At 47.6% G+C, this 14638-nt stretch overlaps 1 protein-coding gene across 3 annotated transcripts in view; it reads left to right on the forward strand.

Moving 5' to 3' along the window:
- LOC109297420 (purpurin) overlaps positions 1-14638 on the forward strand; it is a 221201-nt gene that overhangs the window by 201746 nt on the left and 4817 nt on the right. For all 3 annotated transcript variants that reach the window (XM_019517154.1, XM_019517153.1, XM_019517152.1), the window contains exons 2-4: positions 3456-3573; positions 10880-11016; positions 13499-13611. In XM_019517154.1, coding sequence (XP_019372699.1) covers positions 3457-3573; positions 10880-11016; positions 13499-13611 — 367 coding nt within the window. In that variant the 5' untranslated portion in view covers position 3456. The remainder of the gene's footprint in view (positions 1-3455; positions 3574-10879; positions 11017-13498; positions 13612-14638) is intronic.

Here is a 14638-nt window from a genome sequence, read left to right on the forward strand (position 1 = left end):
ACACACACACACACACACACACTCTCATTATAGTGATAATGGAGGTGGTAGTTTATAAGAATTTTTGTTTTCCTTTGTCAAGATTACAGAGATGGTTAGTTGGGTTAACCTGAAGCCAGGCAGAAGGGAGGGCAGGGAATCGCCTTCAGGCTCAGGCAGATATTATTTTTCTAGTGCTAAATTTGTAGCACTGTAAAAAATACAGAGTTATGGGCAGGCACACAAGCACAGCCTGGCTAAAGCAAGACAGTTACCACAAAGGCATGCTGTCTGGCTAGGGAGTGACAAAGGGCTTTCTCCCAAGAGAGCCTGTCATTGAGTTGGACAAGCTCATCAATGGTCTTGCCTGATCATCTGTTCCTATCATGGCAATAGCTGACAGGGACCAGAGACTGCTGGCTACTTCCAGCCTCAGGCTGCCTGCCAGTCCCTCAGGTAGGCATGTGACCCCAGTGCTTTTTCCAGAGCTCCAGTTGGGCAGGTGGCAGCTCTGTTCACTGCTCCCCACCCTGCAGGAACTGGACCTGTCCTGGGGACCCCGTGGCTAGAACATTGCCACTTGCTGATATTCTGGCTACAGGGACAGAGCCTTTCTCTGTGACTATCAGAGCACAGGAAAGAGCGCAGTTGGCCAAAATATGGCCTGACGAATGATTTTACCCAACCCGCAGCTGGTCCACTGAAGGAGAATTTTATCCTGCCTGGAGTTGCCCTGGCTTTTGGTGCCTCTCACCCTTCTACCTTCCCCATGGCAGCCAGCTGCAGGAGCAGCAGCAGCAGCAGCAGCAGCAGCCACTCCCCTCCCCTCCTTGGCCAGCCTGCCCTGTCCCACCCTCCAGCCCCCAGTGTATGCTCTAAAGCAGGGGGTGCTGAGCTCCTGGTCAGGCTTCTGAGGCTGCCTGAATGCCACTCCAACCCTGCACCCGGCAAGTCGACGCTCAGGTAAGGTTCTCCCTGCTGGTGGGGGAGGAGATGCAGGGGGAAGAGGGCCAGGAGCAGTGGGTTATCCAGGCTTTGCTGAACCAGGGTCTGGTAGGGTGTAACAAGTGTGTGTTCCAGGGCCAGTCCAACTGTTGGCCCACTCACTTGTCTCAGGGCTAACCGCCTGCCTACCTTACCTGCCACACCTTTAATGATATGAATTAGAAGATGATAGCAAGGCAGGAGGCCGCCCATTTACTTGCCCTGATACCAAGCGCCTATACACAGCTCTGACCTTCCCTATACCATGTCCCATGCCTCGCAGATGGCATCAATATTACTCCAGTGCCTCACACTGGGATCCATAGTCCCGTGCCCTCCCACTGAGATCCTCACACCAGCGCCTCACCTCGCGACTCTTGACCCCTATGACCTCACACTGGGACTCCTAATAACTCCCACTTGGGGCTCCCAGCCCATCCCTTCTCCTCGGGCACCCTGCCTGGCATGGGACCCTCTTGATCCCCTACAGGACCCTCTTGGTCCCCTCACACCTCCACAAGGGGCCTCATCCCCTGCCCAGCACTGGGCCTCAATTCCCTTAATCCGCTTGGCTGAGGAGCCTCACATCTAGCTCCCTTGTAGGCTTAGGGCCCCACCCCCTGGAGCCTCACATCCAGCTCCTTAATGCAACTCAGGACTTGCAGTGAGCCTGGACACTGCTTCACATCCCTTCCTGACCTGGGCTCTGCCTCAGGACAATCAGTTGTGCCCGACTGGGAGTGCAGCCACCTGCAGACTGCTCTGCTGTCTGCCCCAGCCTCTGGAAGTAGTAGAGCACAACTTGTACTCTGTTACATAGGGGCATGGGCATTGATGCCATGCTGTGTTCCTGTGGACTGCTTTGGGATCTCCCACATGGACATAACTGGATCAGTTGGCATGGCTCCTGCCCGACCTTGAGTTCCTGGCCTGTGGCAGGAATCGTACCAGCTTCACCTACTTGGCCCAAAGCGGCATGCAGCAATACAGCACAGCACCAGCCTGGCCATCTGCTGGGGACTCTGGGCGAGGCAGGGGGTGAAGAGAGAAGGTGGGAACACAGCACCAGCCTGGCCAGGTTTGGATAACCCACAGATCCCAGTCCCCTTCTCCCTGAACTCCCTCCTGCACCCCAAGTCCCTAGCATGCAGCCAGGCTGGTGCCATGCTGTGTTCCTGCACACCAGCTCAGGCCACGCTGGTGCAGCTGGTGTGGCTCCTGCATGACTCAGCTGTGTGCTGGGGACTTAGGGACAGGGGAGGAAGTTCAGGGAGAAGGGCGTTGGGAGCTGCAGATCATCTGGGCCCAGCTGGGCCAGTGCCATTCTGTATTTCCTCACTTCTCTCTGCCTTGATTCCCTAGCAAGTGGCAGGGTCGGGCAGGAGCAGTGCACTTACATGACCCAATTCAGAACATGGGAATATAGCATGGCACCAGCCTGGTTGCATGCCAGGGACTTGGGGCAGGAGGGGGATGAAGGGAGAAGCAGGGAACAAAAGTTAGGTTCCCCAAACCTTTGTTCTCATTGTGCAGTGACAGGCAATTATTTGGGCTGGAGAACCACTTAGGGAGTTTTGGTGAGCTGTTGCGAGGGGGCAGTGCTGACCTGGCCTGTGACAATTCACCCAAACTTCTTAAATGGCCCTGCGGCCAAATAATTGCCAACCCCTGGGAAAGAGTGTATTCGAGGAGCCCATGGCCAGAACACCAGGCAGGGGGCAGCAGCATGCCCTGACAGAGTCCCCCTTACCTGGTGCCAGTGATCAGCTGATTGACAGGACCAGGAAGGGGGCAGTGTGCCCTGACAGCTCCAGAGAGCCAGGAGCTCTCCCTCTTTTGGGTTCCAGAGAGCCATATTCTTGGAGTGGAGGAAGGTGTGGGGGGGACTTGGATCTGTGATAGGAATGCCTGTCTAGATGTTAAATTAATGACAGAAAACCTTCCTGCCACAAAGAAGTTGCTGTTTTTAGTGATGGATCTGATATTTTTGGGACAGGTCTACTATTTTTTTCCTATGAGAAACAGCTTGACTATCTGGCTGGTTGAGTTTCTTCATGGGAAACTGCTATATAGATCATGAGAAATCTGGTTCACACCTTATTCATTAGTCTATCTAAAGTGCCACCCTGCCCTACCTTTTGCTTTTATAAAAATGTAATAAATTCAACCTCATGCAGTTCCTGTGTATCTGTCCAGTGTTGAAGGTTTGTTTCTGGAATTGCCTGCACAAAAAAAGGTTACCACCCCCACCCCACTCCCGGCGAAACATGCAGTCCTCCTATCTCATTCACCCCAAATTGGATCTGGCAATAACCACATGAAAATGTAAATTATTTTATTTGTTGAAATTCAAACAAAATGTTGGCTTTGCTCACCCCGTGTCTGATATAATTCATATGTAGTATCTGGATTATGCATGACCTTCCATAATGTATTTTTAATTGTCTATATTAATCAGAATAAGACTCAACATGTTTGCTTTTGTCTTGCAGAATGAAAAAGAAACAGTATATTTTCCTACTCATGCTCCTCTCTGCTGTTGAATATTGCTTAGCTCATTCTTGTGCAGTGGATTCTTTCTCTGTGAAAGAGAACTTTGACCGAAAGAGGGTAATTATTACTACTTCATCTGCAGGAAGTAGTTTGTAGAAGTAATCCAATTTAAATGAGTTTTTTTATATATCTGTATTACGCTTATCTAAAAGGTTTCTTGATACAGTATATTCTGGGTAATTATTAAACATAACAACACTATAATACACACACTCAAGCACCGTTTCTGTAGTTGAACCGCTCCTTTTTTGTTGCTCTTAACTCGTAGGATTAACCCCCCACTGCCATTATATCAGTAGGAAACCAGCCCCCTCCCTCCCCCAACTCTGAATCCAGTATTTCAACGCACATGACAATTAGACCACCCTGATCCTTTCTGGTAGGGCAGGACATAAGTCTAGATACTGCTACTACTAATTTGACCTAATATTATCTGCTGTATTGTGCATCATCCAAAAGGGATGCTCTTGGTTTACAGACACTCTGTCATGTTTTCGTGGATACTATTCTGGGCTGGCTGACTTCTGCAACTTAATTCTGTTTCTAAACTCATGGTCAAGTCATTCCCCCGAAGGTGAACTATCAGTGCACAGTCAATGGGAAAGGTAGGGTTCTTTTAGTCTAGACAGGGAACATGAATGAGAAAACCTGCACTTCCTAGCTGGGGAGTAGCCTTTCTCAGGTTCCTCCAGCCTGCACTCACTTAGCATAGCCCCATTGACATCAGTCAGCTCTTAATGTGAAATCTGCAGCATCTGCCTGAGCTATGGTAGTGAACATGGTTACCTGTATGAAACTGTTACTTGTGACATGAAAGGTTGCAAATGTGAGTTTGAAAGTGCCTGGGGCGTTTGTCTGGAACCAGGCAGAAGAGAAGGTTCAGACTGCTCGCAGCTGGGAGTGCATGGCACATTAACCTGCTTGCACAAGTATGCTGATCCCTGGCATTCCTTCTTTCACTTGCAACTTGTTATCTGAAGGTATTCTGCTGGTAATGGTTCAAGCATGATTAATGATAAGAAGATAACTGTCATTTTCAGCTTGCCAACCACACTGGTCAGGTTCAAGCTCATTTCACCAAATAAGACATTGATAATTGGCACATACATGGTGCACAAAGAAGTTGTATGTAGGCAGAAGTCTATCCAGAGCTTTTCCTTGATGGAATAATTTTCACGCTAACATCCAGGAAGATCAAAGATGTTGATGGCTGATACAGCAACACAACAATCTTTTTTACACAACTGTGCAAATCCTTATCAACGTCAGGACTACTTTCTAGACCTGCCAATAGATGTGGATGTTGAATGAACACTTTCTAAGCAGTTTTCTTAGCATGACCACTGAGCTGGCTGGTGGTATCACAACCAGTGCAACTGTAGAATCCAGTTAGAGATGCATCACCTGGCTCAGGCAATTCTGACACATACCATGAACTGGAATGAGTCTTACTGGAATGAACTGGAGTCTTATTGGGTTGCTTCTCTTCATCCAAATCTTAGATGCAAGTTTATGCCATAGAAGAAGGACCAGTACATCTGTGTCATTGCACAAGAATACTAGACAGGAGTATCTTTGACCAAGTGCATGTTTGCCATGTAAGAGAATTCTTGCATCTGCCTCTTCCTGGTGTGAATGCAGTTGCAAAATGTCACACAAGCTGGAGTGCTCTGCTTTTCCATCAGTGCAACTACCAATAATGAGCACTTGTTCACTTTGGAAACATTGGCGAAATTCCTTAAGAAGCTCCTCACTTAGAAAATTAACTAGGTTTTCTTTGCTTGCTGGCAAGGATGTAAAACTATTCCACGATGCCAGTAGTGGAAGAGATCTGCTCCTAATGAGTCTGTGGAGTGGCCTAGTACTTTAAGTCCTTAATATTCTTATGCCTGCTATTATCGATAGTGATATATATCAATCAAAAACAACTTCAACTTGATTACACGTGTTGAAATAGTTGGCAAACACTTATTGCACAAATGAGTCAGCCAAATCTTCAAATGCTCATGCAGTTTTTTGGCTTTCCTATTTTCTGTACAAGAGCCATGCCATCAATAATAACAGCTGATTTCTCAGGAGTAGTATCTGGTAGAACAGTTAGTGCTTTATCTCCAATCAAGATCTGTGACAAAGCTGCTTTGTAGGCCTCATGGAGTGATTTGTCAGGTTTAAAAATGACAGAAGGTATCCAGACAGTTTGTGCTGTAGGAGAGCATGCACATTGAACCTCCTACCTGTGGCAACCACTGCCAGTATCCTTTGCTGGCTCTCCTTTGTATTCTGCATCTGTTTCATTTTGCTGCACTGTCGCATACTTGACTTTACATCCTTGAAGGTTTTCAGTGTCAATTTGGGTATGTTTGCATAGAAGCTCTCAGTAGCATCTGGATAATGAAGTTCACAATTTCTCTTCCTTTGTCATGTGCATTCAGAATGTCTGTGTGGCAGGTTCGTGCCCCAGCCGTGGCTGTGAAGCCCCCTGGTGACTGTATGAACCATGCCTGGCTCAGTCTCTATTACAGCCCTCCCTTAATTGGTCGCCCGCCACATCTTGTTCTTACTAGAGGTTAAATAAGGGAGGCTGCTCACTGGCCTTAGAGTAAGCCTTAGTCTATCTGCAGTACCCTTGGGTCCCTCCTGGACCCTCAGCTGCCTTGATTCTCCCTTAATCTCAATAGCTTCTCTCAGCTGGCCTGTGCCCCTGCAGAGCCCCTGTAGCTGCAAAGGCAATGTGCGTATTTATGTGCCCCTGCCCCAGGGCACCCATAACCTTAAGAGCTCAATGCATGGCTCCATTTCCTTCCCTATACCATGCCCCAAGCCTTGTGTTCTCTCTCTTCAGTGTTAACTATTTGTACACGTGACCCCCTTGGGCCCTCAGACCCCCGGTCCCCTATGTAATCTCCCTGTACGCTTGTGGACGTCTGGTCCCACATGCAACCCCTCCTCTGGGCTCTTGGATTCCTGGTCCTGCACAAAGCCCCTCCTCCAGGCTCTCAGACCCTCTAGTCTGGCCTCTAGTTAACATGGACCCTCTGATCTGGGTCTCAGCCTTTCCTAAACTGTGGGACCCCTTACTGGGCCCCATGCTCAATCAAAGGACTTCTGAATTACTGTGTGTCTAAATAGGCCTTGAGCTGGCCACCACCGGGCTCAGGGGTTGGGAACCTCTGGCTGGCGGGAGACTAACTGACTGGTGGGGACTCTGGGCTTAGGCTCCATCCCGAGCCCTGTTCCCATCACATGAATCCCACAGTAGCTCCCCCTGCCACCCACAAGTGGCCTCACAGGCTGCTTGTGCCGTTAAAGAAGCAGGCACAACTCAGTGCCCTGCTACAGTTTAATGCAATATCTTCCAACACAACATCGCCCATAGAAATACATAAAAGCTCATTGTTGGAAACCTTAAGCAAGAGGAACCTTTCAGACTGCTCTTGTACCAACTTGACATTGTTGTAATCTCATTTCAGTCATGTCCTTTGTCTTTCATTATGATTGTTGTTGTATTATTCCCAAATACTTGATTTACCATCTCAGTTAAGTAACTTCTTTTTTTGAAGTTCAGCTCCCAAAGTTGTCTAACTGATTCATTGTATGTTATGTTTACTATGCCTCCAGTAATATTGCAAACTTTGTTAACATGCTCTATTGCCTGGTCGATTTAAATGTTTACAGATGGGAGATTAGTTGTCTTCTAGTTCATCACTGGCATCTCATTCACCCATCACTTTATATGCCATGCTCTCACTTCTTCTTGAGCAATCTCCACATGCAAATGGGAATGAGAGACTTGTTGCTTCCACTGTTCTTCCCACCTGCATTCAGGATGGTAACATGCCTCAGCAGCTGTTAGATCTTTGATGCCAATTTGGCAGTGCAACACTTTATTCTTCTCTGTCAGCTTGTGTATTGCACTGGCTGATTCAAACAGCACTTGACCCCAGTATCTTCTTATTAGAATGCTTCTGGCAGAATATGCACATCCTTCAGTGAACTGCTGGAGCAGATGATCTGTTTGATGTCCTAGTGCAGATCTGGCCCATGGAGAGATTTTGCCCCACTGGGTCGTGCTGGGGCACCTCCAACTCATGCCAGCCTGCAGCTTGCCCCAGGATGCCCATGCAGCACCAGCAGCAGCAGCCCCAAGACCTGCTGGCTTGGTGTGGGATGTAGCAGCGTGGAGTAGAGTGGTACAGGGGCAGTGGCAGCGGTAGGAGCCCTGGTGAGGGTGCTGCATCTAGGGCTGGGTCCAGGGCCAGTGAGGAACTGCATCCAGGGCCAGAGGCTGGTCTCCATGGAGACGGTGCATGGTCAGACAGAGCTGCATCCAGGGCTGGATGCAGCACCCTCGCCAGGGCTCCCACTGCTGCCACTGCCCCAGTGCCTCTCTGCTCCATGCCACTATACCCCACAGTGAGCTGATGGGGCTGGGAGCTGCTGCCACCATGCAGGCATCCTGGGGCAAGCTGCAGACTGGCACAGGATGGGGGTCCCCCAGCACCACCTGCCTGCCCTGGCCCCAGCCCAGTCCTGGCCACTTCAAGTGCATGGTGGGGTGTAGAGTCATTGCTGGGTTCACACTCTGTGTCCCCTGCCTGTGAGCTGTGTACCCCAGGCCAGGAGAGAGGACAGATGAGGAGAGGGGGAAAGAGGCTAAGTTCCCTGCACTTGGTGGACTTGGCAGTGACAGATGGCTGTCCCCTGCCCCTGCCTCTCCTCCTTAGCCTCCTGAGCCATCTCCATGGGGCTTACAGCCCTCCTCTCCCCCACATGGGTACTGTGGCTCCTCAGTGAGGCCCGGCGCTGGCTTCCAGCTCTGTCCTAGCCCTGCCACCTCCCGACCACAGAACCTGAGCCTATCACAGGGGCATGTGGGCAGCATATTGTGGCTCTGACTTGGCTCCAGCCCCACACTGTCACCACCCCATGCCCCTGCCCTGTGATCCCAGCCTTGCCTCCAATCCCACTCCTAAACACCTCTACCTGGGGCCCCATCTCACCACATAGGGGGTTTTGGTGAGTTGTTGCATGGGTGTTGGGGGGGGTGCTAACTTGGCCTGCGCCAGCTGAGCAAAATAGCCTATGTGGTCTTCAGGCACCAAATAATTAGGAAAGTCACACAAGGTAGAATATGAAAGGGAAACCCTACCAACAACATCAAGTGAAGAACACACTGGGACCCCTTGTTAGTAGGGTTGTTGGTAGGGTTTCCCTTTCATAGTCTACCTTGAGTGACTATCTTAAGTCTTGCAATATGTCCTTTGCGTGTAAAAGAACTGTAGCAAGAATGGTGCCAAATGACGCTTTTTGCAACACTGCAGTGCAGGATCAACACAACGTGATAATCTGTCAAGAATACTGCCATAATAAGTGTTGAATTCAGCAACTGTCCGACACTGAATGAGCACCTTGTTTATTCATGCAATTCCAGCAGGTGTACTTTGGCTAATTATTGACTGCAAATCTACTTAGAGACATATGATGCATCTTGTAGATTCCCAGTTGTACCACGCACTCTTTGCTGGACTCAGCGATGCTACTGGCTCCATTGTAACATTTGCTAAAAGGCAAAAAGGGCAAGTCTCTTGTAGATAGTCTCCATCAGAGGTTTTCATGTTAAGGTAATTTGAAACAGAACAGAGGTGAAGTAGCAATTTTGCAAACCTTTTGAGTATCTAATTGTGAGCAAAACTGTAAATTCACAGCAGCCATCTTGGAATCCAATAAGGCTACTGCTATGGAAATCTTACGATTGATCTCCTCTGTTCATATAATGCTGGTTTTGTCATTGGAATTAATTTTCTAACCCTACCGGGGCCTGAAATGTTGACCAAAACATGAATTCACAGCAGCCATCTTGGATTCCAATATGGTGGTTACACATACTGCTTGCCAGATTGGCAACCTGACTTTTCTGACATGGGTAAACCACCTCTACCTGAAACACATTGTGGCCACTTGTGGCAAGGAGCTGCCTATGGAGTGATACCTGAGCCCTTCTTTACTACCCTTACTATTAGTTACACTACTGCATTTCAGTCCTGAACATGCAAGCAACTTCCTAGGTCAGGGGTTTTCAGACTTTTTTGGTTGGTGTACTCTCAGCAGCTGGTTGAGAAGCAGGGAGTCCCTCGGCTGGTCGATGAGTAGGGTGGGGGAAGGTCCCCCGGCAGCTGATCGACAAGTGGGGGTGGGGAGGGGCCCCCTGTGCAGTGGCAAAACCAGACGTGCCAGCAGCAAAACTGGAAGCACTGGTGGCAAAACTGGAAGTCCCCTCCCCCTCCCTGCTTCTCCGTGCCACTGCCGCATACCCCCTGGGGCCCTCTCAAGTACCCACAGGGGTACGTGTACCCCTGGTTGACAACCCCTGTCCTAGGTTATATGAGCTTTTTTTCTAACTGAAAACCATAAGTTTGTTTAAAATAACAACAAATCATATCCCCAAGTCCCACTTCTCTTTAGTGCAAACATGGGGATACCAGATGTTAAAGTGCAGGCAGACAGCTTTCTGCTTGTGTTTAACCCTGTGAGTTTCTTCTCCCAGACTACAGTTAATTGTGGGCCCCTTCCAGTACTGGAGCAGTTTTCTTGGATCCTCTTTCTTCTCCACTTATAGGGTTCTAGGTCTTCAGTATTCTTTTTCTTAGCTTATATGTCCCCACCCCAACTGTCCTTATCCTATTATCGATGCCAAACTTTTTCCTCTGTTTCTAATGGGTAGGGTCCATATTTTCTGCTTTGTTTCAGAACCTTACACCACAGAGGTCCATGACCTCTAGCAAAAACTCAAATTCAGTCCCTGTTGGCAATATCAGGTACCACCCTGAAATGGTAAAAAGAGATAGGAATAACCATTTGTCCTAAAAACACCCATGCAGTTTGCTCTGTATTTATTCATTTCTCAACATCATACCTGGAGGGGCCACAGACTGCATGGGAAGATAGTGTACTGTGAGTTATAACAATGGTCCTTCTGGTTTATAGATGAGGCATGTGAGCATGGCAGTGTAACAAAACTTGTGAAATTGCTGCCTGAGCTGCAGATACCTCCAGTATTAACACTGGAAGGTTACTACTCCAGTACTCATCACAGGGAAGAGAAGATACAAACTGAAACACATACACAAGGACCATTAATCTGAGCCCCTAACCGAAGATCTTACAGTCTGGAGTCTGCTGGATTTGATGGCAGAATTTGCACAGCACACAGTTACCAAAATTCAAACTTTCTGCTCATCACCTAGCTCTGGAGAGTTTAATGCCAGGTGGTGATGCTGTTTCCATTTGCACTAGGCTCCTGTCAATGGTTGTGTTTCTGTATGCAATGATAATGACTCCAAACACTAATATACTTTCATTTCAGTATTCAGGGAGATGGTATGCCTTAGCTAAGAAGGACCCAGAAGGTCTCTTCCTGCAGGACAACATCTCTGCTGACTACACTATTGAAGAAGATGGCACAATGACTGCAGCTTCCAAAGGGAGAGTGAAACTCTTTGGGTAAGTGTGTAACTCACCTTTTACTTCAGCTGCTGATAGACTGTGTTTTGTGCATGCCATTTCCAGTTGTCTAATCTAGGCATGTGCATAATACACTTGCTTCCTTCAAGAAGGTACATGTCATAAAGTTAATGCATTAGAAGCAGGAGATTTGAGCTATTAAGCCAAAATGCTATTCTACCTATTGGGCACGTGGATGAACTTGGGTACCTAAGTGAAAATTCCCTATTCAAATTCTGAAAATCTATTAATGTCTCCTTTTGTAACACATTATCATTTGACCTTTAATACTGAGTCACAAAAAAGCAGTGAGGAGGACCCACCTATCTTTTGCATTAAGAGCCTTGAGCAAGATTAAATAGAATTCCCTATATCCACTTATGTGCCCTAATAGCTGAAATGGAATCTGTCCCTGAGAGTCCTGACTTAACACTTACGGAGTTCGTGCTCAGCCTGGACCCTGTTGGAGCCTATCACGAATTGATCATGTAATTGATAATCTTTGTTCAGAGGCACGGAGCTTAGGATGTCATTAAATGGTAGTAAGTGAATAGGACCAGGTACTAGATACTGAGTCTGAAACTAGATAACAAAATTAACTGAGTTATTAACAACAATTTATTTTTTGCAGGGGGTTGACAGTGTTATACTTAGTTATGCAAAATAAGATCTCAGGAACTGAGCCTGAGACTTAACTTCTATACAGAGAAACATGGTGAAAAAAATAAACCAATGTGGAAATTTAAATAGTACTTCTAACAAGTTACATTTCCTTGACAGTTTTGGTTGAATGAGCCAATACTGTATTTACTTGAGTCTAAGACAAAGTATTTTTTCCCATTTAACATGGAAGAAAACCCCCTTATCTTTAGAATTTAGTGTGAGGGTGGTTGGGGATGGGGAGGGCAGGCAGAGATTGTGGCTCAAACTCCAGCCCCTACCCAAGGCATGGGCCATAGCCACAGCTACTGCCTGTTTCTTTCCCCCCGCTTCCGCCCTGCCACTTCTGCACCTTGCCATTTCCCCCATGCAGCCTCTTTCCCCATTTCCACCCCCTCCCCATGCAGTTTCTGTTCCCCCACCTGCCCCTCTCCCTCCCATCCTTTATCTTTGCTCTGTGCCTATGCCAGCAGGCTTTGTCCATGTTATAGCCTGGGGTGCTGAGCACAAGCCCAGCCCCAGCCCAGCCCAGCCCCATAGCAGTGTTGTGCAGCTCACACAGCGCCCTAGGTAGAACAGGGATAGAGCCTGCTAGCGCAAAGGAAGGGGAAGTGTGCGGGGGGAAGGAAGTGGGGAGCAGAGGCTGGGAGGAGGAGAGAGGTGGGGGAGTAGAGGTTGGGGGAAGGGCAGGCAAGAGGCAGAGGTAACCGGGGGAAGGCAGAAGTCAGAGGCAAGCTGCTTTACCTCCCAGTACCACCTTCCCCACTACTGCCTGCTCCCCTGCAGCAGTGCAGGATGCGAGAGTGAATTAAAGACAGCCCTCCAATAATTAGATTCTAGAAATGGAAAATTATAATAAATTTATCAATTTTCCATGTATAGAATCTAATAGTTGAGGGAGTTGTCTTAAATTCAGGGTCATCTAGGATTGGAGTAAATATATTAAGTGAATCTTCCAACCTGAACTTTTTTGTCTTTCACTTCATCAGATGCTGTGAAAGGATATATTTAGTTAATCTATAAGGCATGAATCAGCCTTTTCTCAGTAAAGAAAGAGACCTCCAAAAGTTCAACAGGGGTTTCACTGCTTTTTGGTATTTGTGGTACACCTGGCAAACACAAATCTAAGGATTGTTAAGACAGACACATCCTAGGAGAGTAGAGTCAAAGCCAGGTGAAGTTGAACAGGCATGTTATATAACACGTGTGAAGAAATAAATTAACTGACTTATTTATGAGTTTTGGGTGGCTTCTCAAGAATACCTGGAAAATCTCAGGCTGCTGCCTTGGATACATCTTTTCAGTGTGCAGTAAGGGTAAAAGACAAGTTAGAAGGTCAGTCTGTAAACCTGAAAAGGATGGATAATACGGAGAACACTGTCAGCCAATGGAACATTCTAACATCTGGGAACCGATGTCCAAATACGTTAACAGTATTTAAAGTGCATAACAGAAGAAAACAAGTTTTAAAGAAAGGATATATGAATTATAAGCACTAATTGAAGAAGATGTGTCAGAGAGAATTATAAGGCTAAGTATATGGGCAAATGAACTAGCTACCGTGCAGTAAAAGGGGGTGGAGACTTACTGCACGTCAGTTTGCTCTGCTGTAACCCTGTACAGGCTGCATAATGTGGCTTTTACTTGATAACAAACAGTTATTTTACAGCAGCATGGTGGTCTTACCCCATGTGGTCATGATTAATGTACAGTCCAGAGTGTACAGGCATGACATGCTCTGAGCTTGCTTAGGGCTGCTGTTGACGTGTGCATTGAAACAAACTGCAGATTCTCACCCTCTGTATCGTGGCTCTTGTTTCAGATTCTGGGTGATATGTGCTGACATGGCTGCTCAGTACACTGTACCAGACCCTGCCACACCAGGCAAGATGTATATGACTTACCAAGGTCTGGCTAGCTACCTGTCCAGTGGAGGTGAGTGGGCTGGTTTGTAGCTTGTGGCTATTCAGGCCCATGGATTTCATTGGATAAAGTGCCAAGCCAGTTTTGCTCCTCTAGGACATGACCACTCAGAATTGAGAGCTCCAGAGCTGGGAACAAACTGTTCTCACTGAGGGGCTGGGGCTTGAAGCAAAATTAAGGAGAGGAAGGAGCTCCAGATTCTGATCTTTGGAAGATACTGCAAAACAGTGCTCTCAAGGCTTCCCCCTAACAAGTGGACCATGGAAGCCTGCTCCAAACAGGTCTTTTGATTAGGACAAAAGTCAGAAATTTTCCTAGGGACCTAGCTATTATGAGTCCTTTGTTTATAGAAATTGTGTTTTAGAGGCAGGTGACAGCACAAGATGGATGGAGATGAATGCAGTACTTGCCTTATGTGAACGTGGGGAAGCAGTCCTTTCTCAACTGTGGGGGGTAACTTCTCACGTCAGCGTTTGCAGAGCCTGCTTACTTGACCCAAGTGATGGGATCTGGCACTTAAACCCAAATTGTCAAACCAGCTGCTAGCCTAGACCATGTGGGTGGACACTACTGGCTCTAACTGAGCTGCCCTCCATGCTGCCACCCAGATTCCCTGAATTCTTTTGCTGCACAGAGTATACGCACCTCCTAATCCTATTCATGTCCTTTCCATATTTATTTTGTAGCCAGTGGCCTCTGTAGCTATGGAGAATGGGCAGCATGTTCCCCTTAGTAAGGAATAAAGAAACACATTTCTAGTGAAATGGTAATTTATTATAGTTTCATAGTTTCTAGGGTCGGAAGGGACCTGAGCAGATCATCTAGTCCGACCCCCTGCCATGGCAGGAAGAGCACTGGGGTCAAACGACCCCAGTAAGGTGGTCATCCAACCTCCTCTTAAAAACCCCCAGGGTGGGAGCCTGCACCACCTCACTTGGAAGCTGGTTCCAGACTCTAGCCGCCCTGACCGTGAAGTAGCGCCTTCTGATGTCCAACTTAAACCTTCCCTCCGCCAGCTTGTGACCATTGTTCCTGGTCA

Source organism: Gavialis gangeticus, unplaced genomic scaffold, assembly GCF_001723915.1.
Source record: "Gavialis gangeticus isolate Ggan-Ray unplaced genomic scaffold, GavGan_comp1, whole genome shotgun sequence".
NCBI lineage: Eukaryota > Metazoa > Chordata > Crocodylia > Gavialidae > Gavialis > Gavialis gangeticus.